This window comes from Coregonus lavaretus (genome assembly GCF_964263955.1).
Source record: "Coregonus lavaretus genome assembly, contig: HAP1_SCAFFOLD_75, whole genome shotgun sequence".
Classification (NCBI taxonomy): domain Eukaryota; kingdom Metazoa; phylum Chordata; class Actinopteri; order Salmoniformes; family Salmonidae; genus Coregonus; species Coregonus lavaretus.
The window spans coordinates 25,781-53,736 of NW_028165182.1; the positions used below are offsets into that span (position 1 = coordinate 25,781).

The 27,956-nt window shown below is 45.4% G+C and overlaps 1 protein-coding gene across 1 annotated transcript; it reads right to left on the minus strand.

Moving 5' to 3' along the window:
- Positions 1 to 155: 155 nt before the first annotated feature.
- Positions 156 to 27,904, minus strand: LOC311116184 (A disintegrin and metalloproteinase with thrombospondin motifs 5-like). The gene is made up of 8 exons (XM_084191305.1): positions 26,687 to 27,904; positions 17,668 to 17,800; positions 16,849 to 17,016; positions 16,042 to 16,325; positions 5,887 to 6,070; positions 5,448 to 5,623; positions 2,887 to 3,062; positions 156 to 1,285 (listed from the first exon to the last, which is right to left on the minus strand). The coding sequence occupies exons 1-8, from the start codon at positions 27,758 to 27,760 to the stop codon at positions 622 to 624; spliced, it is 2,859 nt and encodes a 952-aa protein (XP_084047431.1). The 5' UTR covers positions 27,761 to 27,904; the 3' UTR covers positions 156 to 621.
- Positions 27,905 to 27,956: the final 52 nt, after the last annotated feature.

Genomic DNA, 27,956 nt, shown 5'->3' on the forward strand with positions numbered 1-27,956 from the left:
TTCCTGGTCCCCAATCCAAACAGGAAGTTGGATAGACCTCATTCCATCACTTTATGTCCATTTTTTGACCTGGGATGTTTGCAGTGCGGTTCAACCCCATTTCTGGACTGGTTACAATACGGATCGGTTGCTCTTGGTTGTGGCCCCAGCCTACTTCCTGGTCCGCAATCCAAACAGGAAGTTGGATAGACCAATCGTATGTGGAGACTCGGCCGTGGGAGGAGCAAGAAGAGAAAGGGGACCCCAAAAGGAAGTGGAGAAAAAGTGCCACGCAACAGACTAGTCCTGAGGCCCATTGTCCGGAGGTGTGCAGTCACACAACACAAAGAGACAAAGCGGACAATCACGAAAAACCCACAGTAGCAACAACATACAGAAAAGCAAACAAAACGTGTAATTAACAGAGGAATACAAACGAAACCTTCAGATAGAGGAGGGATTTGACAAGTGGGTGGTTGGTGATTGGGCGACTGCACTATTCGGAAGTGTCCACATGTGCCCGTCGTTTGTCTGTAGCTGTGCCAAGCAGTGCCTGGCATAGTAGGGTTGGGTGTGAGGAAGAGGAGGGGTTGACTGTCAATAGCCAGTGTCTCTGTCTATGTATACCCGTTTCTGGTCCTTTCAACACTTTTTCACTAGGCATTGTTTGAAGGCGGAGGGGCGGTCGGCCAGAGGGCACCCCTTGGCCAGCTTGGCCTGCGGGTCCTTGCACTGCACCGTGCGGCTCTGCCAGCCCGTGTCACAAGTCCTGGAGCAGATCATCCAGGGGCCCATCACCCACTGGGGCCCAGGGGCCACCGTCGACACCCCCGGGGCTGTGGAGCGAGCCAGGGCCGGGGCCAATGTGGTTCTACTGCTGGATCTAGTAGAGGTGGTTGTTGTAGTAGTAGTAGTGGTAGATGTGGTTGTGGAGGTGTGCGGGGGAGGTGGGGGTGGTGGTGCCAAAACCCGACGGGGCATGAAGAAGCTGTAGCGGATATCCAGGGGCCTCTTGGCATCCGTGGCCAGAATCTGAACCGTAAGGGCCTCTTTGAGGGCCCCTGGGCCCATGCTGTGTAGCCACTCGTCCTGCTGGCTCCAGCCACTGTAGTTGAGCACCGAGCCGTTGAGGGGGATGACTGTCTCTGAGGTAGAGATCATGAACTTGCCATTGAGGAGGTAGTCGCCACCAGGACGACGCAGGGCCAGGTAGGCTGTGTACCTGGGCTGGTCCTTGGGCTTGTGCTGGCGGACCTTGATGTGGGTGGAGCCCTCTGGGATCTTCACGACGTCTGTGTAGCCCTTACTGCATGGGGGAGGGAGAGAGGGTTACAGGAGAGTGAGGAGTGTGTGTGTGGCAAGATCCCATATGTGCCCAGTATGTTGTACACTACATGACCAAAAGTATGTGGACACCTGCTCATCGAACATCTCATTCCAAAATCATGGGCATTAATATGGAGTTGGTCCCCCCTTTGCTGCTATAACAGCCTCCAATCTTTTATGAGGGCTTTCCACTAGATGTTGGAACATTGCTGCGGGGACTTGCTTCCATTAAGCCACAAGAGCATTAGTGAGGTCGGCCACTGATGTTGGGCGATTAGGCCTGGCTCGCAGTCAGTGTTCCAATTCATCCCAAAAGTGTTAGATAGGGTTGAGGTCAGGGCTCTGTGCAGGCCAGTCAATTCCTCCACCAAACTTTACAGTTGGCACTATGCATTGGGGCAGGTAGCGTTCTCCTGGTATCCGCCCAACCCAGATTTGTCTGTCGGACTGCCAGATGGTGAAGCGTGATCGCTCCAGAGAACGCGTTTCCACTGCTCCAGAGTCCAATGACGGCGAGCTTTACACCACTCCAGCCAACGCTTGGCATTGCACATGGTGATCTTAGGCTTGTGTGGGGCTGCTCGGCAATGGAAACCCATTTCATGAAGCTCCAGACGAACAGTTATTGTGCTGACGATGCTTCCAGAGACAGTTTGGAACTCGGTAGTGAGTGTTGCAACCGAGGACAGACAATTTTTGCGCACTACGCGCTTCAGCACTCGGCGGTCCCGTTCTAGGAGCTTGTGTGGCCTACCACTTCGCGGCTGAGCCGTTGTTGCTCCTAGACGTTTCCACTTCACAATAACAGCACTTACAGTTGACCGGGGAACTGACTTGTTGGAACGGTGCCACGTTGAAAGTCACTGAGCTCTTCAGTAAGGCCATTCTACTGTCAATGTTTGTCTATGGAGATTGCATGGATGTGTGCTCGATTTTATACACCTGTCAACAACAGGTGTGGCTGAAATAGCCGATTCCACTAATTTGAAGGGGTGTCCACATATTTTTGTATATATAATGTACGTCAATCTTCACCAATGGAAGGTGTGATTTAGCATTACAAGCTCATGACGTATAGAGAGATGAGGGAAAAGGGAGGATGTGACAGAGTGAGTGTGAGAAATGGATAGCTTAAACAAGAATTTGCCAATGTATTGAATGAGAGATGGTGAGGGAGCGGAAGACAATCTATAGACCATTCCTACAAATGTACTCAAGATGTAGATGTGTTAAAATACAGTATACTCGCACCCTTTCACTTTACAATGGAGTGCAACGGAGCAGAATGTTTAGTTTTTTCTTTTCAAAATTTGTTGAATGGCTATTTTTACCTATATGCACCTGCAACTTACTACAGGTGAGATAAATTACACAATAAACAAGAATCATTGCCTCCAACCAAATATTTAGATTTTTTTATAATGAAGTCAAGGCCATTTGTTTTTTTACTTTGAAGTGGAAAATATAAATCTCAGTTTAGATTTTTATTTTCTTGGTGCTGTGTATCAGACAAATAAACGTGTAAACCCCAAATGTTTTTTTTCAATTTCAGTGTGTGTGTGTGTTTGTGTGTTCCCTTACCTCTTCTTGGTGAAGTTGCCTATCACCCTGATGCAGCCAGTGCTGTCCCCTCCACAGATGCCACACTTGTCAAACTGCAGCTTGGAGCCAATGATGCCGTCACAGCCGGTACGCACACACTTGCCCTTCACACACACTGAGCTGCTGTACGGCCGACATTCTGTCCCATCCACCACCTGGAGAAGGAGACATAAGGAGATATTATCATCATTGCTGTTATTGTACTCTTCATCATCATCATCATCATCATCATAGAGGCTCGCCTCGTAGGAGACTGTAGCTGATTACTGCCGAGGTGTTGTGGTCTCTCAGGAGCTTACAGCTGCTGAATCATCACCCAGGTGAGTGCTACTCATTCGGTGGTAGATGTTCCAGCCTACCTACAAAGGAGGAGTAGCTGTGAACTTCAAAGACAGAGGTGCCTGATGAAGAGCTGACTGTCTGACTGTTGTTTTTCCCTCCCTGGCTGTATTATGAACCATCGACGCGACCTGCACTCAACTCCACTTTACTGAGCTGCATCATCATCTATCTGTGGAAGACCATCTCCCATTAACTGCCAGCCCCCTGAAATATATATTTTAAAGCGACTTTGAGATTCTGTATGAACAGTGGTATATAAAATAAATCCATCATCATCATCATCACCATCAGTATTCTCACAGTCATCATGGGTATATTATCATGTACAGCGCCTTCAGAAAGTATTCACACCCCTTGACTTTTTCAATTTTTTGTTGTGTTACAGCCTGATCACACACAATACCCCATAATGTCAAAGTGGAATTTTATTTGTAGAAAACTTTAGAAATTTATAAAAATGTAAAGCTGAAATGTCTTGAGTCAATAAGTATTCAACCCCTTTGTTATGTCAAGACTAAATAAGTTCAGGAGTAAAAATGTGCTTAAATCACATAATAAGTTGCATTCTGTGTTCAATAATAGTGGTGAACATGATTTTTGAATGACTACCCCATCTCTGTACCCCCCACACACAATTATCTGTTAAGGTCCCTCAATCGAGTAATGAATTTCAAGCACAGATTCAACCACAAAGACCAGCCTCGCAAAGAAGGGCACCGATTGGTAGATGTGTAAAAATAAAAATAAAGTAGATGCTGAATAGCCTTTTGAGCATGGTGAAGTTATTAATTACACTTTGGACGGTGTATCAATACACCCAGTCACTACAAAGATACAGGTGCCCTTCCCAACTCAGTTGCCGGAGAGGAAGGATTTCACCATGCCTGTACTGAATTAAAAAGATTCCAAAACATGCATCCTGTTTGCAACAAGGCACTTAAGTAATACAGCAAAAAATGTGGCTAAGAAATACACTTTTTGTCCTGAATACAAAGCGTTATGTATGGGGCAAATCCAACACAACACATCACTTAGTACCACTCTTCATATCTTCAAGCATGGAGGTGGCTGCATCATGTTATGGGTATGCTTGTCATCGGCAAGGACTAGGGAGATTTTAGGATAAAAAGAAACGGAATACAGCTAAGCACAGGCAAAATCCTAGAGGGAAACCTGGTTCAGTCTTCTTTCCAACAGACACTGGGAGACGAATTCACTATTCAGCAGGACAATAACCTAAAACACAAGGCCAAATCTACACTGGAGTTGCTTACCAAGACGACATTGAATGTTCCTGTGTGGCCTAGTTACAGTTTTGACAGAGCTTGAAGAATAAGAAAAATTGGCAAATATTGTACAATTCAGGTGTGCAAAGCTCTTAGAGCTAAGGATCCTGGGACTAAACACCTCCCTCTGCAACTGGATCCTGGACTTCCTGACGGGCCGCCCCCAGGTGGTAAGGGTAGGTAACAACACATCTGCCACACTGATCCTCAACACAGGGGCCCCTCAGGGGACTGAGCACGCCCCCATTCTCATTGACGGGGCTGTAGTGGAACAGGTTGAGAGCTTCAAGTTCCTTGGTGTCCACATCACCAACGAACTATCATGGTCCAAACACACCAAGACAGTCGTGAAGAGGGCACGAAAAAGCCTATTCCCCCTCAGGAGTCTGAAAATATTTGGCATGGGTCCTCAGATCCTCAAAAAATTCTACAGCTGCACCATCGAGAGCATTCTGACTGGTTGCATCACCGCCTGGTATGGCAACTGCTCGGCCTCCGACCGCAAGGCACTACAGAGGGTAGTGCGTACGGCCCAGTACATCACTGGGGCCAAGCTTCCTAAAATAAGGTTTTTCTGTTTTAAATATTTTATAAATTTACAAACATTTCTAAAAACCTGTTATCCCTTTGTCATTATGGGGTATTGTGTGTAGATTGCTGAGGATTGTTTTTCATTTAATCCATTTTAGAATAAGGCTATAACGTAACAAAATGTGGAAAAAGTCAATGGGTCTGAATACTTTTCGAAGGCACTGTATCATCACCATCATCTTTATCATCATCATACTAGCAGAACGGACACTACAAGTCTTGATAACAAAGGTAGTGGACTAATGGTAGTGGAAGACAGCACTCCAAAGTACCCTCACTCACACTCTTTTACTCCCCAGTGCCCTTCTCTTATTCACTCACCCTCTGCGAGAACACTACATAGTAGCCTGTGCCCTTGGCCCGGCAGGTCAGCTTGCACACATCTTTGGGTAGCACTCCTGCGAACTTGGGTACCCACTCCACAAAGGTCTTCACCCCCTTAGGGTCTGTCTGGGGGCCATTCCGCACCTCACACTGCTCCTGGCGGAAACTCTTACCTAGAGGAGGACAGTTCCACCACAGGTTAGAGTGGGAACATTAGCATTTCAGACTGTGTGTGTGTGTGTGTGTGTTTGAGAGAGCGAGCGAGAGAGAGACAGAGAGAGAGACAGGGAGAGAGAGTCTAAATATTTACCATTCATTGATCTATTGTAAGCCTGTGTATTTGCCTGAGCAAATGTATACTTGTGTGTGCTTATGCGTGTCTATCTCACTATGTGATCACACACGTCAGCCAGTCAATCTGCAGTACTACACTCACTGTGCGAGGGGCATGGGGTGACACTGCAGGACCTGTAGATGGCTCTCTTGCCGGTGCAGTAGCGCCCATTGTTTCGGGGCGGCGGGTTGTTACACAGACGCTGGGCGAACTGCACCCCTCCACCGCACGTCCTCGAACATGCCCCCCACGGACCCCACGAACTCCAACTTCCGTGGTTAGATGCCTTGGAGAGCAGGATGAAGAGAGGAGAGCGGGAAGATGAAAGAGAAAGATGAGATAGGAGAGAGGGAGGCAATAGGAAAGAGATTGAGAGAGAGAGCGATAGAGCGAGAGAGAGAGAGCGAGAGAGAGAGAGAGAGAGAGAGGAGAGTGAGAAGAGATAGGAGAGTGAGATCAGAGGAGGAGAGGGAGGAGAGAGATAAGAGAGTACTCTTAAAGTTGCACAGTGAGCATGTTAAAAGTTGGATTGGCCGGCAGCCAAGCCATGTGTAAAATGTGTGTATGTGTCTGTGTGTGTGTGATTCATTTGTGTGTCTGCATGCACGTGATTGTCTGTGCAAGTGGAATACATTGAGAAGGGTGTGGGGCGGCATGATGATAGAAATTAAAGTAATGTTCAAAGGCGACCCAGTACATCAAGGCAAAGTCAGAGTCTGTAGCAATGTGCTATATTAGCTCACATGCTAGCCTACAACATCTTAAGGGTATAGGGTGAAGTTGCCCCTAGACGCTGATCTTGGGTCAGTTTAGCATTTTCCCAACTAATGGTTAAGGTTAAGATTGGGGAAGGGAAAGTTGATCTGAACTATCTTGATTCTTTACGTATTGTCTCTATTCGTCTTTGTTTTGTCTTTGAAAGGCTGGTCTTTGAAAGGCTGGCTCATATCAACACCATTATCCCAGAAACCCTACACCCACTCAAATTTGCATACCGCACCAACAGATCCACAGATGATGCAATCTCTACTGCACTCCACACTGCCCTTTCCCACCCGGACAAGAGGAACACCTACGTGAGAATGCTATTCAGTCACTACAGCTCAGCGTTCCAACACCATAGTGCCCTCAAAGCTCATCACTAAGCTAAGGACCCTGGGACTAAACACCTCCCTCTGCAACTGGATCCTGGACTTCCTGACGGGCCACCCCCAGGTGGTAAGGGTAGGTAACAACACATCTGCCACGCTGATCCTCAACACGGGGGCTCCTCAGGGGTGCGTGCTCAGTCCCCTCCTGTACTCCCTGTTCACCCATGACTGCATGGCCAGGCACAACTCCAACACCATCATTAAGTTTTCCGACGACACAACAGTGGTAGGCCTGATCACCGACAACGATGAGACAGCCTATAGGGAGGAGGTCAGAGACCTGGCCATGTGGTGCCAGGACAACAACCTCTCCCTCAACGTGATCAAGACAAAGGAGATGATTGTGGACTACAGGAAAAAAAAGAGGACTGAGCATGCCCCCATTCTCATCAACGGGGCTGTAGTGGAACAGGCTGAGAGCTTCAAGTTCCTTGGTGTCCACATCACCAACAAACTATCATGGTCCAAACACGACAAAGCCTATTCCCCCTCAGGAGACTGAAAAGATTTGGCATGGGTCCTCAGATCCTCAAAAAGTTCTACAGCTGATCCATCGAGAGCATCCTGGCTGGTTGCATCACCGCCTGGTATGGCAACTGCTCGGCCTCCGACCGCAAGGCACTACAGAGGGTAGTGCGTACGGCCCATTACCTCACTGGGGCCAAGCTTCCTGCCATCCAGGACCTCTATACCAGGCGGTGTCAGAGGAAGGCCCTAAAAATTGTCAAAGACTCCAGCCACCCTAGTCATAGACTGTTCTCTCTGCTAGCGCACGGCAAGCGGTACCGGAGCGCCAAGTCTAGGTCCAAAAGGCTTCTTAACAGCTTCTACCCCCAAGCCATAAGACTCCTGAACAGCTAATCATGGCTACCCATCATGGCAGTTCGTTCCAGTCATTGGCAGCAGAGAACTGGAAGGAATGGCGGCCAAAGGAGGTGTTGGCTTTGGGGATGACCAGTGAGATATACCTGCTGGAGCGCATACTATGGGTGGGTGTTGCTATGGTGACCAGTGAGCTAAGGTAAGACGGGGATTTGCCTAGCATTGACTCTGTACCGGTACCCCCTGCCTCCCTACTGTTATTATATTTTACTGCTGCTCTTTAATTATTTATTTAATTATTTTTATTTTTTACTTATCTCTTTTTTTACTTTTTTCTTAAAACTGCATTGTTGGTTAAGGGCTTGTAAGTAAGCATTTCACTGTAAGGTCTACACCTGTTGTATTCGGCGCATGTGGCAAATAAAATTTGATTTGATTTGTTTGGTTGTTCTGTGTTTTTAATTTTACATTTGTATTATTATTTCTTATTAATTACTAGGCCTACTATCATTGTAGAGACCACAGATGTTGATATCATTATTACATCATCTAGAATGTTGATATTTGCAATTCCAGAACTGTGATGACATCACAGAGATACATCTATCATGATTTACCTCTATGACATGACCATTTACCATGGCAACGGATGGTGTAAACATTCCAATGTCACGCCATCCAGGCACAAATCAGATTCCATTTATCTTTGGACTGCTACCAACAATATCTGCTACTAGCTGCGAACACCTGCGAAATATTCAACCTACTATTTAGCCTACTCTTATTTCTATTTGACTGTACTCCATTTTTTGTACATTATATATTCCTTCATCTTATTTGTTTTATTTGTTACTTTGACTTTTCTTGCTTTTTTGTATATATATTGTTTGTATAGTACTTTGTATTGTTTTTGGTCTTGATGATGAAGGGGAGGTCACGGAGGCCGACAGTCTCTAAAGTGAGTGTCAAGTTTCTGTATTTTACTTTATGTATTTTATGTACTTTGTTTATTTTACTGTTTATAAACTGTTAGTAAAAACTAATCCATGATATTATTAGACTAATGGTAACAAGTTCCCCATCATGGAAAGGTATAATGTTGTTACATTTACATTTACATTTTAGTCATTTAGCAGACGCTCTTATCCAGAGCGACTTACAGGAGCAATTAGGGTTAAGTGCCTTGCTTAAGGGCACATCGACAGATTTTTCACCTAGTCAGCTCGGGGATTAGAACCAGCGACCTTTCGGTTACTGGCACAACGCTCTTACCCACTAAGCTACCTGCCGCCCTTGTTAGTAGACCTGGGTTCAAATAGGCCTAGTATTTGAAATCGTATAAAAAAATTATAATACTTTGAGCATTTGCTTAAGCCTGTCTGATGTGCCGGATGGGCAGGGTTCACACTTTTGGGAGTATTCCATTGTTTTCAATGCACCAGGCAAGCTCAATCAAGCACAGATTCAATTAAACTCAGGTCTAGTTGTTACATAGAATTAGAATGATTCATTCTATGGGTTCTTTTCATTCAAATTCTATCCCACTACAACTAACGACCTATATAATTACAATAATTCATTCAAATTCTATATTCTATCACACTACACCTGATGATTCATTCTTTTGGTTTATTCTATGGGTTCTATTTATTCCTATTCTATGGGTTGTTAGTTGAAGTGGGTTCAGACCTGGGTTCAAATACTTTATCTGTGCTCGATTGGCACTCCAAGCAGTATAGAGGAACGCTCAATGTATTTGAAAGATGTCAAATAGTCTTTGAACCCAGGTCTGAGTAGGTCATCACGACCAGCGACTGACTGTTGGGCTGAAATAGGCTGTAAAATGAACATGTACTCTCTTACTGACTTACGGAGTATCATTCTTACCGACTGTCCTTCAGATCAAAGCCATGGAGGAGGATAATCAAAAGGGCTGAGTCTAACCAGAAGAAGGAGGAGGAGTTGATGAGGATGGAGGAGGAGTTTAACAGGAGGGAGGAGGTGCTGGAAAGAGGGAGGTGCAGGTGGAGAATAGGGAGGAGCAGGTAATGGTGGAAAGGAGGGAGGTGGAGGAGGAGAGGAAGGAGGTGACCGAGGAAAGGAAGGAGGTGACTGAGGAAAGGAAGGAGGTGGCAGTCGAGAGAAAGAAGGTGGAGGTGGCAAGGAGGGAGGTGGAGAAGAGGGAGAAGACTGCGGGGAGAGAAGAGAAGATTCTGAGAAGAGAGAGGGGGCAGATCGTTCTGAAAAGCGAGTGGCTGATGGAAGAGTGGCTGGCTGTCAGGGGGGAGAAGGAGAATGTTCAGACCTGGGCAGAGGAGGTGAAGGTGAAGGCGGAGGAGGTGGTGGTGAAGGGAGAGGAGGTGGAGAGGGTGAGAGCGCAGCTGGCGAAAGAGAAAGAGTTGACAGAGGGAAAGATAAGGAAGTTGGAGAAGGAGAGGCTGAGGAAGGAGACAGAGGAGGTGGAAAGAAACTGAGTTTGGATGGAGAGAGAGAGGATGCTTTGGCAAATCAAGCCAAACTCCTGGACATAAAGAATGGAGCGATAGAGAAGAGAGAGAAGGACATCGCAGACAAGGAGTGGATGAGGGAGGAGTTGGAGAAGAGGAAGGAGGAGCAAGAGGCGTTGGTGAAGGAGACAGAGGCTGGTGAGTAGAATGGTCGAGAATGAAAGAGAGATTAAATCATACAGGGACAGTTGCTACGTAGCAATAAGGTCAGGAGTAGAACATTTTATAGCCCTAACCCAACACATAATCACCTTTGACCCTAGAATTAACCTCCCTTTGTCCTGTTTTCATTTTGTTGCAGCTCTCAATGGGTCATTGTACCCCCTCCTCTTCACCCTTAGGCCCCCTAGGGGGATCCCCCTGCAGCAGGTGTGAAACCTCCTGTCTTCTCCTAAGCTCTCCTCACCTATCCTCCCATCCCCTCACCTCTCCCCCCTCTTCCCATCCAAAATAAACATGTGTATTTTCATTGAACATTTTGTTTGTGATTACTTTGAAATAGATTGTTGGTCTAGATAGATCTACTGCATATTCTAGTTAGATGTCTAGTAAGTTGGTCTGGATCTACAATATAGACAGTGTTGGGGAAGCTACTCTGAAGATATACAGTACCAGTCAAAAGTTTGGACACACCTACTCATTCAAGGGTTTTTCTTTATTTTTTACTATTTTCTACATTGCAGAATAATAATAATAATAGTGAAGACACTAATGCCAAGAGTGTGCAAAGCTGTCATCAAGGCAAAGGGTGGATATTTGAAGAATCTCAAATATAAAATATATTTTGATTTGTTTAACACTTTTTTGGTTACTACATGATTCCATATGTGTTATTTCATAGTTTTGATGTCTTCACTATTACTCTACAATGTAAAAAATAGTAAAAATAAAGAAAAACCCTTGAATGAGTAGGTGTGTCCAAACTTTTGACTGGCAGTGTAGTTTACCAAGCTACCAATTACTGCACACTGGAAGAAGTTAAGCTACACTAAATCTACCCTTAAGAAAAATATAGTTTACTTAACTAAAGTTACTAAATCTGAAATGTCATAGACTACAAATTGCAAGAACAGATCACTCTGGAGTCAGAAGTTAACAGAATGTGTAATTTAGCCTATTAAACACAAAAACGATGTTTCAAGTGAGAATTAGACAGGTCTGCTGTTGAAAAAGAAAGGAAAGTCTTGCCAACAACAAATGTTTTATAATATTTTTGCTAAAAAAGTAGTCTGTAGTTCCAGTAGTTAGCTACACCACTACATGGCAAAATAAAGTAATTAACTACTCAAAACACTACCAAGATTTTTAATTTAGTTCAACTACCACCAAGCTACTGGAAAATGTAGTTACATTACTAGTTCCACTACATGTAGTTCACTACTCCCCAACACTGAATATAGACGTCTAGTTGGTCTAGAACTATATTCTAGTTAGGTGACTATAGCCTGACAAATCATTAGTGTCAATAGCCACAAGTCAAAATATGAACGAACAAAGCATATACAGTAGGCCTATGTATATTCTGTTGACAGTGATTCTGGTCGGATGTCCCTTTTAATAATTTATAATTAAGCGATACTCTTACAATGTAACTCTAATAGAACAAAAAATGTTTGAACATAATGTTTCAAAACAAAGACAACCAAAATGGTGGTGACCATTAAAGTATAGTGAGTTTTGTGCTGCTTGTCATAAGAGTGACTGAAAACTCAGAGACTCAGAAGTTGAAAAGACTCAACAGAAACAGCCTGCTAAGAGAACAGTCTGAGAGGAGGGAGACACAGTAATCCCACCTACAAAAGCAACATTCTTTCCCCCTTCTCCGACCTGCCAAAAATACACCCAGTCACTCCTCTAGTAATCTTGTTCCAAATCAAATTCAACTGAATTAGATTAATTGAGAGTCTGTGACAGTAAAGGCCAAATGAATTACAATGTGCAGTAAAAGTTACGGAAACGTTCTAATTCTTTCCAACTCTCTCCTACCCTCCCTCTACCGCTACACTGAGTGTACAAAACATTAAGAACACCTTTCTAATATTGAGTTGCACCTAGGGCTGTTGCGGTGACAATATTACCGCCACACTGGCGGTCACGAGTCATGACGGCAGTCAAGTTCTACGTGACCGTTTAGTCACAGTAATTATGCTTCTCCAAGCTCTGATGTTGCTGATGGTCATTAGTAGCCTACCAAACTTGCTAACTGCCTGGTACTCAGCACTCTATTGTCTCTCTAATCATTCTGACATCAATGCAAATGTCATCGAAAATCGAATCAAACACTTAATGAGAGGCTATGAGCTCATGCTGCGCAACATTTCTATAGGCATCACAGAGTGATGGCCTCTATTAAAAAGAGGAGGATCCCATCAACTTTCTATGGGCTGGGCCTACTATATTAATTTCTCAACTTTCCTAATATCAAGCACATTGCTTCTCTTTACAACAGGAGTATAGCCTACCTGGCTGGCATGAAAATGAACCACGGGAAAAGCGTCTTATTACGGGTATTACGGCCACACAAAGGGAAATTCGGGGCACTATCAAGTGCTTGTCAAATTGTGAATGATGAAGTGTGTACAGCCTGCCCAAAAAACAAAGCAGAGCTCATGCCTTTCATGCAACTTTTTTCAAATCATCATTAGAGTCACATCATGAAGCCTTAGAATGTATTAAAAATCTAAACATATAGCCCAACATTTGTATCACAACTAAAGTTACATAAATAACTCTAAATGAAGCATTTAGGAGTATCTGTTTCTTTGTTAGCCTCTCAATTCAGAATAGTCGCATGTGCGTACTCCCTCAAATCGTTTGGAGAAAATATCCTTTCTATTTTATTCAGCTATGTTAAATTGTATTCTTCATACTATAAAATTATATATAATAATGCCACAAGCAAATCTTGTCTGCTAATTGAACTAGTGTAGCCCGCAGCCATATGGCATAGCCAGATCAGGGCCTAACTTAAGGACAACTCAGAGTATGCTATTCTGTTCTTCTGAAGTAGACTACCTTTTCTTCATATCATGTTTCTTTAGACCTGTCTAAAAGAAATAACAGATTTATTGTGATGGTGTCACCTACAGTGGGGAAAAAAAGTATTTAGTCAGCCACCAATTGTGCAAGTTCTCCCACTTAAAAAGATGAGAGAGGCCTGTAATTTTCATCATAGGTACACGTCAACTATGACAGACAAAATGAGAAAAAAAAATCCAGGAAATCACATTGTAGGATTTTTAATGAATTTATTTGCAAATGATGGTGGAAAATAAGTATTTGGTCAATAACAAAAGTTTCTCAATACTTTGTTATATACCCTTTGTTGGCAATGACACAGGTCAAACGTTTTCTGTAAGTCTTCACAAGGTTTTCACACACTGTTGCTGGTATTTTGGCCCATTCCTCCATGCAGATCTCCTCGAGAGCAGTGATGTTTTGGGGCTGTCGCTGGGCAACACGGACTTTCAACTCCCTCCAAAGATTTTCTATGGGGTTGAGATCTGGAGACTGGCTAGGCCACTCCAGGACCTTGAAATGCTTCTTACGAAGCCACTCCTTCGTTGCCCGGGCGGTGTGTTTGGGATCATTGTTATGCTGAAAGACCCAGCCACGTTTCATCTTCAATGCCCTTGCTGATGGAAGGAGGTTTTCACTCAAAATCTCACGATACATGGCCCCATTCATTCTTTCCTTTACACGGATCAGTCGTCCTGGTCCCTTTGCAGAAAAACAGCCCCAAAGCATGATGTTTCCACCCCCATGCTTCACAGTAGGTATGGTGTTCTTTGGATGCAACTCAGCATTCTTTGTCCTCCAAACACGACGAGTTGAGTTTTTACCAAAAAGTTCTATTTTGGTTTCATCTGACCATATGACATTCTCCCAATCCTCTTCTGGATCATCCAAATGCACTCTAGCAAACTTCAGACAGGCCTGGACATGTACTGGCTTAAGCAGGGGGACACGTCTGGCACTGCAGGATTTGAGTCCCTGGCGGCGTAGTGTGTTACTGATGGTAGGCTTTGTTACTTTGGTCCCAGCTCTCTGCAGGTCATTCACTAGGTCCCCCCGTGTGGTTCTGGGATTTTTGCTCACCGTTCTTGTGATCATTTTGACCCCACGGGGTGAGATCTTGCGTGGAGCCCCAGATCGAGGGAGATTATCAGTGGTCTTGTATGTCTTCCATTTCCTAATAATTGCTCCCACAGTTGATTTCTTCAAACCAAGCTGCTTACCTATTGCAGATTCAGTCTTCCCAGCCTGGTGCAGGTCTACAATTTTGTTTCTGGTGTCCTTTGACAGCTCTTTGGTCTTGGCCATAGTGGAGTTTGGAGTGTGACTGTTTGAGGTTGTGGACAGGTGTCTTTTATACTGATAACAAGTTCAAACAGGTGCCATTAATACAGGTAACGAGTGGAGGACAGAGGAGCCTCTTAAAGAAGAAGTTACAGGTCTGTGAGAGCCAGAAATCTTGCTTGTTTGTAGGTGACCAAATACTTATTTTCCACCATAATTTGCAAATAAATTCATCCTACAATGTGATTTTCTGGATTTTTTTCCCTCAATTCGTCTGTCATAGTTGACGTGTACCTATGATGAAAATTACAGGCCTCTCTCATCTTTTTAAGTGGGAGAACTTGCACAATTGGTGGCTGACTAAATACTTTTTTCCCCCACTGTATATTACATGGATTTATTAGACTTTTTTAAATGTAGATGTTCCAAAGGTCTGCATCAGTGGCTTGTAGGCTATGCTTGGAAGGTCAATTACGTGAGACCGGCAGTTATTTGCTTGACATTCATCGGCTGACAAAATGTCATGACCGCCACAGCCCTAAGCCTGGCCCCTACTACCAAATCCCATTCAAAGGCACTTAAATATTTTGTCTTGCCCATTCACCCTCTGAATGACACATGTACACAATCCATGTCTCAATTCAAGGCTTAAAATATCATTCTTTAACATGTCTCCTCCCCTTCATCTACAATGATTAAAGTGGATTTAACAAGTGACATCAATAAGGGATCATAGCTTTCACCTGGATTCACCTGGTCAGTCTACGTCATTGAAAGAGCAGGTGTCCTTAATGTTTTGTACACTCAGTGTATATCTCCTGTGGCTCTTATTCACACTTTCACCTAACTCCATCCCTGCCTCCCATTCTCTCTCTCCCTCTCTCTATACTCCCTCCCTCATTCCTTCTCTCCTTGTGTTATAGTGTCTCTCATTGCTGTTGTTGGCACTCTCACCGTACTCCACCATACACCCAACCCCCTTTACCTCCACTCTCCCTACACACCTCCCTCTCTCACACCTTCATTCCTCTCACCAAGTAGTATAAATTGAGTGACTTGTCTATGTTGTCACCCTATTGGTCAGCAGGTAGCCTAGCCGTTAGAGTGTTGGGTGAGTAACCTAAATGTCGCTGGTTTGAATACCCGAGCCGACAAGGTGAACATCTGTCGATGTGCCCTTGAGCAAGGCACTTAACCCTAATTTGCTCTAAGGGCGCCGTACTACTATGGCTGATCCTGTAAAACAACACATTTCACTGCACCTATCCGGTGTTTCCCTCCCATTCCCTCTCTCAACACTCTCCCTCTCCTTCCCATCCCCTCCTTTCCTCCTTCCCTCCTTCCCTCTCTAGAGAATAATAAATAATAATAAAGTAGTACTCTGCTCTTCCACTCTGTCTATGCTGTCATCCTATTGCGTTGTTGCCTCCCATTCCCTCCCTCCCCTCCCTTCCTCTCACCCTCCGCCCTGTCCTTACCGAGTAGTGTCTCTTCCGGGTCTTGTCCACGCACTTGCCCTGGAGGCAGATGCGGCCCTTGCCACACGGCGTGCCCTCCACGGCGGGCAGCTTCTTGGTCAGGCACACCATCTGGCCCTGGCGTATCACTGCGCACCACAGGCGGGCGCACACGTCCATGCCCGGGCAGACTGTGTACTCAGGCCCAAACGCCAGGCGGCACTGGCGCACAGCGTCGTAGCTCTGGCCGGGCAGCTCCTCTGAGCCGAGCATGGGCTGGCGAGGAGTGTCCAGGAGACACTCGGCTGTAGAGGGGGAGAGGGGAGGAGGAAAAAGGAGAAGAGGGGGAGAGGATGGAATGAGGAGAAAGGTTTAGGGGTAAGTGGAAAGTGGAAAGGATAGAAAAATGAGAGGATGGACAGATCAGTGCATTGCTTTTTTGTGTACATGGTGTCCAATGCCAAAGGCTGTTTGTCTGTCTGGTTTATCAAACCTCCGATCATTCTAATCCGCCACTCGATAGGTGTGAAGGGACATTGGATTCAATTTGGCAAAGACAACAGCACATGAACTCTGTACAGTAGGTGAGCCCAACCCTCAATGTTTAACCAAGTAAGTCATTGAGGTATTCTCCTCACTTTTACAATTAAGACTTGGTTACCTCCCTAACCATTAGTTCAGGGCTAGTCAACTCTAGGCCTGGAGTGCCAAAATACTTCTGGATTTCATTCTCTCCTCTCCTCCCCGCTCTCCTCTTCTCATCCCCCTCTATCCTATCCTGCCATTCTTCCCCGCTCTCCTCCTCTCATCCCCCTCTCCATGTCTTACCGTTGCCATCGTCAAAGAAGTCAGTGATGGTAGCTGAGGTGCAGCGGCTCCAGGGTTTGGAGGCGTCGATGGAGGTCAGGATGGACGACATGAGACGCTTGTCCGCGCTGGCACCGAAACGCTCTTCGCAGAACTTGGAGTCGTCGTGGGACAGGCCCAGCAAGTGACCTTTGGTTCACAGACAGAGAGATGGACAGGCAGGCAGACAGAAAGACAAATCATTTTGGGGGGGTGTTTGTTTACACAATGAGCATTGTATTCGTGAGAGTGTGTATCTGTATTTGTATTTATTAAGGATACCCATTAGCTGCTGCCAAGGCAGCAGCTACTCTTCCTGGAGTCCAAACAAGATTAAGGCAACTACATCACAAAAAATAAATAAAACAGTACAACATACAACACTTTATTACACCACTACTCTATCATTACAAATCTACAATACAAAATGTATAATACCACAATACAACAATATTACAACATTACAATGTACATGTGTTAGCGTGTGTGCGTATGCGTGTGTGTGTGCCTGTGTTTGTGTCTCTTCACAGTCCGCTTCGTTCCATAAACTGTAGTTGTATCTGTTTTCTTAAATCAGATTTTACTGCTCGCTTGAGTTACTTGATGTGGAATATAGTTCCATGTAGTCATGGCTCTATGTAGTACTGTGCGTTTTCCAGAGTCTGCTCTGGACTTGGGGACTATGAAGAGACCCCTGGTGACAGTGATAGCAATAAAGTTTGGATGTGTTTGCATGTGCTTGCGTACACTAAAAAATGGCAGGTGTGTATGTGTGTATGCAGGTGTGTGAACGGTGCCCACCTATCTCGTGTGCCACTGTGAAGGCGGCATGGAGTCCGTCGTCCTCTATGACGGCACAGCTCCTCTCTGGTGAGCAGATGGTGCCAACGTCGGCCATGCCCAGTGTGTCACACGAGTGGTGCCCACACAGGTCCTATACAGGGGGCACAAGCAAATGGGTTGGTGGAAAGGGTGAAATGAGTTAGTGAAATAAGTTAGTGTAAAGGGTGAAATAAGTTAGTGTATAGGTAGAACACACACATATACTGTAGGACTCACACACACCAAAACACAGACAATGCAAGGACAAGCTGGATAGCTTACAAATGACAAATGAGAGAAGATCAGATGTCAATATACCTTATTTGACCCAAAATTGTTGATGCTTTGAGTTCACTCTATTTCTTCACCTCTCTCTCTCTCTCTCTCTCTCTCTCTCTCTCTCTCTCTCTCTCTCTCTCTCTCTCTCTCTCTCTCTCTCTCTCTCTCTCTCTCTCTCTCTCTCTCTCTCTCTCTCTCTCTCTCTCTCTCTCTCTCTCTCTCTCTCTCTCTCTCTCTCTCTCTCTCTCTCTCTCTCTCTCTCTCTCTCTCTCTCTCTCTCTCTCTCTCTCTCTCTCTCTCTCTCTCTCTCTCTCTCTCTCTCTCTCTCATATAAGGTACTGTGTATTGACCAGTGTTCCAGCTCCCACACAGATCTATACAGATGATGCCCAGAGGGATTGAAGCTACTCTGCTGTGTAGAGGAATCAATCAGTCACTCAAACACTGTGTCCCTATGCCATCGACTCTCTCGTTCTCAGAAACACACACACACATGCACGCAAGTGGACACACACATGCAGACACACAAGTATGCATGCACACACAGACACACACAGGCATGCAAGCGTGCACACACACAAACACACACACTCTCACAGTATACATACAGTGTGTACATTGTTTAATGTAAAAGGACACGTGTCATGTATGAATGAGATAAGGGGCGTGCGCGAGGGCAAACACACACACACACTCCTCTCCTCCCCACCCACCACCCCAGGCCCCCCTCCCACACACACCCTGGGGACAGGATGAATCCCTTGTTAAGTGATGTTGACAGGTCCGCTGTGCCGTGTGTGAGAGACTCTCTGGGGTGTGTATTTACTCGTTTCGGATGGAACACTTTAGGAACAAACCCGTCTGTGTTCTGTTCTGGGCTCTCCAACACATGACCAACAGGGGGGAACGCCTCATACACTTACTCTAGACACAAACTCTGACCGCGTCCGAAATGGCACCCTATTCCCTACATAGTGCACTACTTTTGACCAGGGTCCATAGGGCCATTAGTGCCATTAGTGCCTATTCCCTATATGGTGAACTACTTAGGGCTCTGGTCAAAAGTAATGCACTATGTAGGGAATAGGGTGCCATTTCGGACACACTTGCTTTAGACAGAAACTCTTAAAAGAGAAAGTCCCCTACTTACTGAAGGAGACATAAAAACAAAATCAAATACAGTCCAGTCCGATTGCATTCCACTAAATGCATTGTGTTAGTTATCGTTAAGATTTTGCCCCCTGATGTGTGTGTAGATGGAGAGTTGTGTTTTGAACTCCTCGTTGTCACTATCAGATGAAATAGCCAATCGAGAGGGACATTGTAGAAAGAGTTCATCTCACTAGCCAATCGTGAGGGACATTGTAGAAAGAGTTAATCTCCCTAGCCAATTGGGAGGGATTTTGTAGAACAGGGTTTCCCAAACTCGGTCCTCGGGACCCCAAAGGGTGCACGTTTTGGGTTTTGACCTCCACTACACAGCTGATTCAAATAATCAACTAAGCATCAAGCTTTGATAATTTTTATCAGCTGTGTAGAGTTAGGGCAAAAACCAAAATGTGCACCCCTTGGGGTCCCGAGGTCCCGAGGACGCTGTTGTAGAAAGAGTTAATCTCACTAGCCATTCGGGAGGGACATTGTAGAAAGAGTTAATTTCACTAGCCAATCAGGAGGGACATTGTCTCTCTTTCTCTCTCACTTTCACTATCTTTTGTTCACTTTAACTTGTTGTCCCAAACTCTCTCTGCCTCCCATTCCCCCTTTCACTCTGTCCCTGTCTCTCTCATGTTCCCTCTGTCTCTCTCACTTTCACTCTGTCCCTGTCTCTCTCATGTTCCCTCTGTCTCTCTTTTTTCTCCTCTCCCTCCCGCTCTCCAGTGTGTTCTCAGCTTGGTATTTTCCCTTTTCTCCTAAGGGGCTTTCACAGACATATGAGAGCGTGAGCGAGAGAAAGAAAGAGGGAGGGCGAGAAAGAGAGAGCAAGATAAATAAAGTTATGGAATCAGACACCTGGGGAAAGGGATGGGAGGATGGAGGAAATGAAAAGAGAGGAGGAAAGAATGGAGGGATTGGGCAGTTCTGGAAATAATGAGCAAAATAACCTCAGCACTGGTGGTAAGGTATTTAGGTCAGTAGATGATCATATAAGAAGACTGCGTGTGTCTGTGTGAGAAAGTGAGTAAGGGTGTGTTTGTGTGTGTGTGACATGCACCTGCGCGCATGTGTGTGAGTCTCGGGTCAACCAGGGGAACACACCCTAGCTGCGTTCGAAAAACACACTGCCACTCTGAGTAAAGGAGAGTGTCAATCACAGACACACACACTGTCAGTTTGTAGCGTTAGTGTGCATGCACGCACAAACACTGCTAATACTGTATCATGGAGAGAGTCCAGAGAGACTAACCACAACAACTTGTCACTCAGATATCAGGGTCAACAATGTAAGAGTCAATTATCCGTGAAATGAATGGCCTGCCAATCATCGGTGAGAGTGACATTAGCCTATTAAATGGCAATGGTACTAGGCTAGTCAGGCCCCGATGGTCCCGACAAAACTCCTGGCCCAGTGACCTATGACACACATTTAAGCGGTTACCTTTACAATAACATGATAGTATCCTTCATATACAACCATATCAGCCTATCAGAGAGACTGTGATTGTCATTCCAGAGGTAGGATACCGTCCCAGACCTTAACTGCTAGCTGGTCATTTAAGTTCATGGCATTGTTTTGTCTACTGAACAAATCAGATAGCAACAGACAGACCCCCTTCCAAAACATCCATATATCCATACTCTATCATTCCAACTCCAGTGCACATGCACACACTCTATCATATTTGCTGTGGAGAATTTAGTATGTACGCATGTGTATTATTCGATTTGAACAGAGCATGTCCTATGTGCTCTCCTGTCTCTTCTCCTCTTCGCTCATGTTTGTTGTGAGTGTGTATGTGTGAGAGTGTGTGTTTACAGTATGTGTGTGTGCGTGTCTGCTTACAGTGTTTCTGCATTCAGTGTGTGTGTGTGTGTGCTTTTACATTGTGTGTGTGTACTGTGTGTACATTGTGTGTCTGCTTAAAGTGTGTGTGTGTGTGTGTATGCATGTGTGCGAACATGCGCGCATGTGTTTAAGGTGTCTGAGTTTCCCGATCCTCTCCTCCCATAGGTAGGCCTATAGCTCCTCTGTTTGTTATAACAGACTGGGGTATTTCACAGGTCCTATATTTCATGCTTATATAAACTCTGCCATTCAACTTTCGACCCATCGCTCGGTCCACGTGATTGGTCAGGAACATCTTGTTACGTGCCATTGCCACCTAGTAACAGCGTGAGATAGGCTACTCTGCATCACAGATCATGAATGAACTTTTCAGACCCGGCACCTGCATAAGGTGATTGTCATGTGTGTTTTGTGTATAAAGTGATAATGACCTAGGTGTTATTGGTTTGAGCAAGCCACTGGGCTGCGCACCACTGGGGTGACATGTCTGTCTGTTGAAACTATCAAGGACATTTGCAGGGTACTGTGCTTTAACATAGAGACAACAATAATTGAACTTCTCATTATTCACATAAAGAATAAGAGGGCGGATCTGATCCTAGATCAGTAGTGCTACTTTGGGACGTTTCGCGAATATGTGCCCTTAATCTTCAACAAATACGTAACCTTCAACAAAAAGGAGATGTAGCCTAGCATTTCTATGCTTTCTTGGCTCTCTGCATACACACTCTCTCGTTCTCAGAGTTCTCCCTCTGTCCATCTCTCTCTACCTATCTCTTTCTCAGAGTCCACACACACTCTCGCTCCCTCTCTCTTTCTCGGTGTCCTCTCTACCTCTCTCCTCTCTATATCACTCTAGCCCCCTCTATCTTTCTTTCTCTCCCTCTCTCTCTGGCAATAAGGAAACCTTAAACATGTATGTCCTAGTGCCTGAGGGAACAATCAAAGTAAGAGTCTACAATAAACATGATCATCTCTAGGATGTAATATTTATGTTGAATATTTCCATGCTGCATATTCATGTAATTAGTTATGTTTTCTTGGCTATTTCAAGTTGATTATTTCTGGGCTCTTTCTATCTCTCTCTATGTCAGGGTTCCGTAACTGGCGGCCCGCAGGCCAATTTTATTTGGCCCTGTCACGGACGTTGAAGGACGGGTCAGACCAAGGCGCAGCGTGAAATGCATACATGTTTATTTTATAAAATAAACACACGAACAAAAACAACAAAACAACGTAACGTGAAGTCCTCAGGCTAAACACAATACAAGCCTATACACGGAACAAGAGCCCACAAACACAGTAGGCAACTGAGCTACCTAAGTATGATCCCCAATCAGAGACAACGAGCGACAGCTGTCTCTGATTGGGAATCACACCCGGCCAAACATAGAAAACCAATACCTAGATTCTACACATAGAAAACATAACATAGATACTAAACATGCACGCCCTGACCAAACTAACTAGAGTTCTATAGGTCAAGGCGTGACAGGCCCCCCAAGTTTTCTGAATAAAAAACTAACGGTTTTTTTGTATTACTTTTGTTATTGTTGGACATGAACTGTAAAAACACCAGCAAATCAACTCCAAGTGATTTTAATTTAGGAAATATTATTATCACGCATAATAGAGAGATATAAAGTTGAAGTCGGAAGTTTACATACACCTTAGCCAAATACCTTTAAACTCAGTTTTTCACAATTCCTGACATTTAATCCTAGTAAAAATTCCCTGTTTTAGGTCAGTTAGGATCACCACTTTATTTTAAGAATGTGAAATGTCAGAATAATAGTAGAGAGAATGATTTATTTCAGCTTTAATTTATTTAATCACATTCCCAGTGGGTCAGAAGTTTACATACACTCAATTAGTACTTGGTAGCATTGCCTTTAAATTGTTTAACTTGGGTCAAACGTTTTGGGTAGCCTTCCACAAGCTTCCCACAATAAGTTGGGTGAATTTTGGCCCATTCCTCCTGACAGAGCTGGTGTAACTGAGTCAGGTTTGTAGGCCTCCTTGCTCGCACACACTTTTTCAGTTCTGCCCACAAACTTTCTATAGGATTGAAGTCAGGGCTTTGTGATGGCCACTCCAATACCTTGACTTTGTTGTCCTTAAGCCATTTTGCCACAACTGGAAGTATGCTTGGGGTCATTGTCCATTTGGAAGACCCATTTGCGACCAAGCTTTAACTTCCTGACTGATGTCTTGACATGTTGCTTCAATATATCCACATAATTTTCCTTCCTCATGATGCCATCTATTTTGTGAAGTTCACCAGTCCCTCCTGCAGCAAAGCACCTCCACAGCATGATGCTGCCACCCCCGTGCTTCACGGTTGGGATGGTATTCATCGGCTTGCAAGCAACCCCCTTTTTCCTCCAAACATAACGATGGTCATTATGGCACAACGGTTCTATTTTTGTTTCATCAGACCAGAGGACATTTCTCCAAAAAGTATGATCTTTGTCCCCATGTGCAGTTGCAAACCGTACTCTGGCTTTTTTATGGCAGTTTTGGAACAGTGGCTTCTTTCTTGCTGAGCGGCCTTTCAGGTTATGTCTATATAGGACTCGTTTTACTGTGGATATAGATACTTTGTACCTGTTTCCTCCAGCATCTTCACAAGGTCCTTTGCTGTTGTTCTGGGATTGATTTGCACTTTTCGCACCAATGTACGTTCATCTCTAGGAGACAGAACGCGTCTCCTTCCTGAGCAGTATGACGGCTGCGTGGTCCCATGGTGTTTATACTTGCATACTATTGTTTGTACAGATGAAGGTGGTACCTTCAGGCGTTTGGAAATTGCTCCCAAGGATGAACCAGACTTGTGGAGGTCTTGGCTGATTGCTTTTGATTTTCCCATAATGTCAAGCAAAGAGGCACTGAGTTTGAAGGTAGGCCTTGAAATACATCCACAGGTACACCTCCAGTTGACTCAAATTATGTCAATTAGCCTATCAGAAGCTTCTAAAGCCATGACATCATTTTCTTCAGTTTTCCAAGCTGTTTAAAAGCACAGTCAATTTAGTGTATTTAAACGTCTGACCCACTGGAATTGTGATATAGTGAATTATAAGTGAAATAATCTGTCTGTAAACAATTGTTGGAAGAATTACTTGTGTCATGCACAAAGTAGATGTCCTAACCGACTTGCCAAAACTATAGTATGTTAACAAGAAATTTGTGGAGTGGTTGAAAAACAAGTTTTAATGACTCCAACCTAAGTGTATGTAAACTTCCGACTTCAACTGTATGTGATCGTATACAAATGTAAGCAAGGTTTGAAATGATTATGTTTAAGTCAAATGTTGTATCTGTTTGGGCTTCTTGCGGTCAATTTGCAGTTGACAAATTATTTACAATTATGTCCCAGCCCCCTGACCATCCGCTCAAGAAAAAAATTGGCCTGCTGCTAAATCTAGTCGATGATCCCTGCTCTATGTTCTGTCAGTAGAGAGCTCTTCTCCTCACAGTGAGGCTTTGTGTACTGTCCTGGACTCTGGCAAGAGCAGTCATGCGTCCGGTCACACTGTGACGTAACACCTAATAATCACACACAGGCACGCACATACACACACACGCGCATGCACGCACCCACGCACACACAAATGCACACACATATAAATGCATACACACACAGAGTCCCCTCAATGTGTCTCTTGTTCTGTCCTGGTGCGGCATGCAAAGAGCCCGGTGACAATGGCACACGGGTCAGCTCACTCAGGACACGGGGGGTGTTGGGACTGGAGTAATTGGACCCATGCATGAATAACCCCATGTTCCAATAAACTCCCCCCCTCTACATCGCTAAAGAATGGATGGGTCTCGTCTCTGACTGTGAGAATGCAGTCTGATTATGGATTTGACTTCCATTGAATGAGCGTGACTCACCCAAACTACGACACGGACTTCTTTGATAACAAGCTACAGCAATGAAAGACAACTGAATGGAAGGGTTGTGTTTTAAAGATACAGTGATCTAACACTACAGCCAATCACGGAATCAGAGTTCAAATCCTATTGGCTGAGGGGGTTCACTGACCTTTGACCTTTTGATAAGTCATGACCCACTCCAAACACCTTACAGGTGTTATTATGTTGTTATGCTATGGAGTTGTTACTGTTGTTATGACCTGACACTTGCCCCTGGGTAGTGCCAGCGCCAGGTATCTCCGTGCCCGTTGTGCCAACCACTGTGCCAACCATGCCACCCTAACCCCCGCAGGTGACACAGAGGGGATGCACTGCCAAGTGGGTGGGAGGTCCATGACCATGCAGGTGGTGGTGGTAATAGTTGGCACACCGTGCTCTGCCAACCTGCCAAGCCCAGGTATGCTCACGTGGCGCTGGCAACAGGATCCACCCGGGCACCGGTGCCAACATAAGTTACCTCGGTATTCCCTGGTTTTGGCACCCGTTTCTAGCACAAGACCTTGCATTATTTCATTACACGCACCACAATCCTGAGGCAAGAAAGACACCTGACACCTCAACCACAGCCGACGGACCAAGAAACCACACCAGAGGGGTGAAAAATGCACAGAGCTTAGTTGTTTTTAGATATATGTGTGTGTGTGCTCAAGATTGACTTCGAAATTGGAGGTATGTCCATGTCCTGAGGACTTCCGAAATGCCTTCACAACTGGCCACTAGGGGCAACAGTGAGCGCTATTACCATCATAATCCCATGATTTGGATCCATTGGTCATATGTTCAATCTCTGTGGTAGACACTAATTTTAACCCTTAATTTAACAATTTGGAATGAAGGCCTAATGTTTTAACCCTATCCAAAACCATTAACTTCGAAATGTAATGTTTGCAGAAATGGAAAGATGCTGAGCAGGAGGAGTCAACTCAGGGTGCCAAAAACAATTCGAAATTTGACATTTGGAGCAACTTCGAAATTTGATGTTTGGAGAAGCTTGGATATAGGTCAGAATCTGAAGTTAAATTGGTAAAACCATGAGATCTTGTATAAACGAGTGTGGTCTTGGTCAATGTAGGCTATTGGTTTTCAGAGGGGTAGATGTGGTTGCTTTTTTGACAGCCCCAGCTCTGCTCAGAGAAAAAATGTAGGGGGGAAAAAATTGAAGGAAAAAATGAAGGAAGAAATACATAGGGCTGAAGTCGCTGCGGTTTCTGGTTAAGAGAAACATTCTGAACTCTAACCAGCAGCTGATTTAAACTACATCCCTTCAACCCTGGAAGAATGTGCGTGCGCAGCTGGTGCGAGAGATCACAAGGGCTCGAGACATTGGTTGTCAGGGGACTGGGAGAGTCTGAGACAGAGGAGGCTGCCCAGAAAAACACAAGCGGAGGAAACGCTCTTTTATAAGACACGCGCGAGAGCCCACAGAGAGGAGGGAGGGTGTGCAAGATACAGAGAGAGAAATAGAGAGAGAGAGGCACACGCCCTCAATTTGGTAACACTAAACCGAAGCAGATTTCCGCTTGATAACAACAATGTAATAAACATATTTTGGTTCCAAATGACTCTCCTGAATAACAGGTACGAGTACAGAAACGCATGCAGTACCATAATAACAACAAACACTGGCGTCATGCTTGGCGTAACACCTGAGTGTAAAATGCGCTCTAGTCCGGTGAGTGGGAAGGGAATGGCCCTGGCGCGCAGTGGTATGTGTGTGTTGGCCAGGTGATGGGGGGGAGTGCGAGTCGGACTCTATGGGTTTCTTTATTTATTTACCTGCCTGGTGAAGAGGATGGCGGCGTCGTGGTGGTGCTGGTTGTCGTCGTCCAGTGGGTTCTGCTGGTTCTGCCACTTGCAGAAGCTCTTGAGTGTGGCGGCTGCGTTCTTGGACACCTCCAGCCCCTTCTCCTTCTCCGTGACGATGGCCACCTTCACAACGGACAGACGGATGGGGTTCTCGATGCTGGCATGGCTGTACAACTTGGAAGCGATGGAGGCCAGCGTGAGCAGGTAGTGGTGCAGGTCCTTGCCATACTTCTTGGACATGGACTCGTCTGCAACCAGCAGGAGCTCCACGTGCCTGGCGCGCGAAACCGACCTCTTGCGCCGACTTCCCAGTGAGGGTGGAGAGGCACGTTTGGAGAACTGTGTCCACCATCTTCTGCGCTCCTTGCCCCCGTCCAGGGTGACATCGTGCCGGTCGCGTTTCCCTTTCCCTCGGCCCTTACGATGGTGTTTCCTCGATGCATCCATGCGCCCGCGCCCTCCCTTGGTCCCACAGCTCTCGCTCACAGGCATGGCTTCGAAGCTGAAGCGCTCCCGCGTGAAGTAGTGGAGGGCGCTCTCCGCAGCCTTGTCCTGCAGCGAACGCTCGTCGTTATCGTGTCCCTTGGTTCGGATGAGGGGTGTGATTGTGTAGCGCGCGTGTTTCAACGCGAAAAAGCCCTCTAGACCCCCACCACAGAGGCTGAAAACCGCCAGGGACTCGGGGTTGGAGTCCACGGTTCCCCGGTAAACACACTCCCGGTTCAAAGGCGCGGCGCCTTCTCCCGCCCCCATCAGGTTCATCACATATTTCGGACTGAAGTGATGTGACAAAATGGACTCATCCCTCTCCATATCTAACTGAAACCTTCTCCCATCCATGTAGAGCAGGTAACCAACCTTCCCACCCCCATGGTAAATCCGATCGACGTTCTGCACAACACCCTCTTTTGCAGGTGGAGCGAAAGCCCTGAAAGTGGTGAGACCCGCGGCGAGCACGGCATCGCAGCCCGTATGCAACTCCACGATGCACAGCAAAAGAAACACCAACATGCCTCCAGCAAAAGCACAAAAGACACCGGTCATCTTTACCCCAAAACAAGCAGTGCACGGTGAAACATTTATATTCCAACTAAAACAGTCATGGAAACGAAGAACAAACAATTTTCAGAACAGGTCCCGTTTGAATGCGCATGGTCTCGATATCCAGAATTTCCATGAAAAGTGTAAAAACGCAGAAAAATTAAGGCATCGGAGGGAATGGAAGAAAATACACAGCGGA

Bases quoted from the DNA above. Each gene is read 5' to 3' on its own strand.
- LOC311116184 (XM_084191305.1), bottom strand. From the start codon at position 27,760: ATGACCGGTGTCTTTTGTGCTTTTGCTGGAGGCATGTTGGTGTTTCTT. The intron at 17,801-26,686 runs GTAAATAAATAA...CCCCCTGTATAG, and splicing joins CCATCCTCTTCACCAGGCAG to GACCTGTGTGGGCACCACTC. The intron at 5,624-5,886 runs GTGAGTGTAGTA...GTCCTCCTCTAG, and splicing joins CACCCCATGCCCCTCGCACA to GTAAGAGTTTCCGCCAGGAG.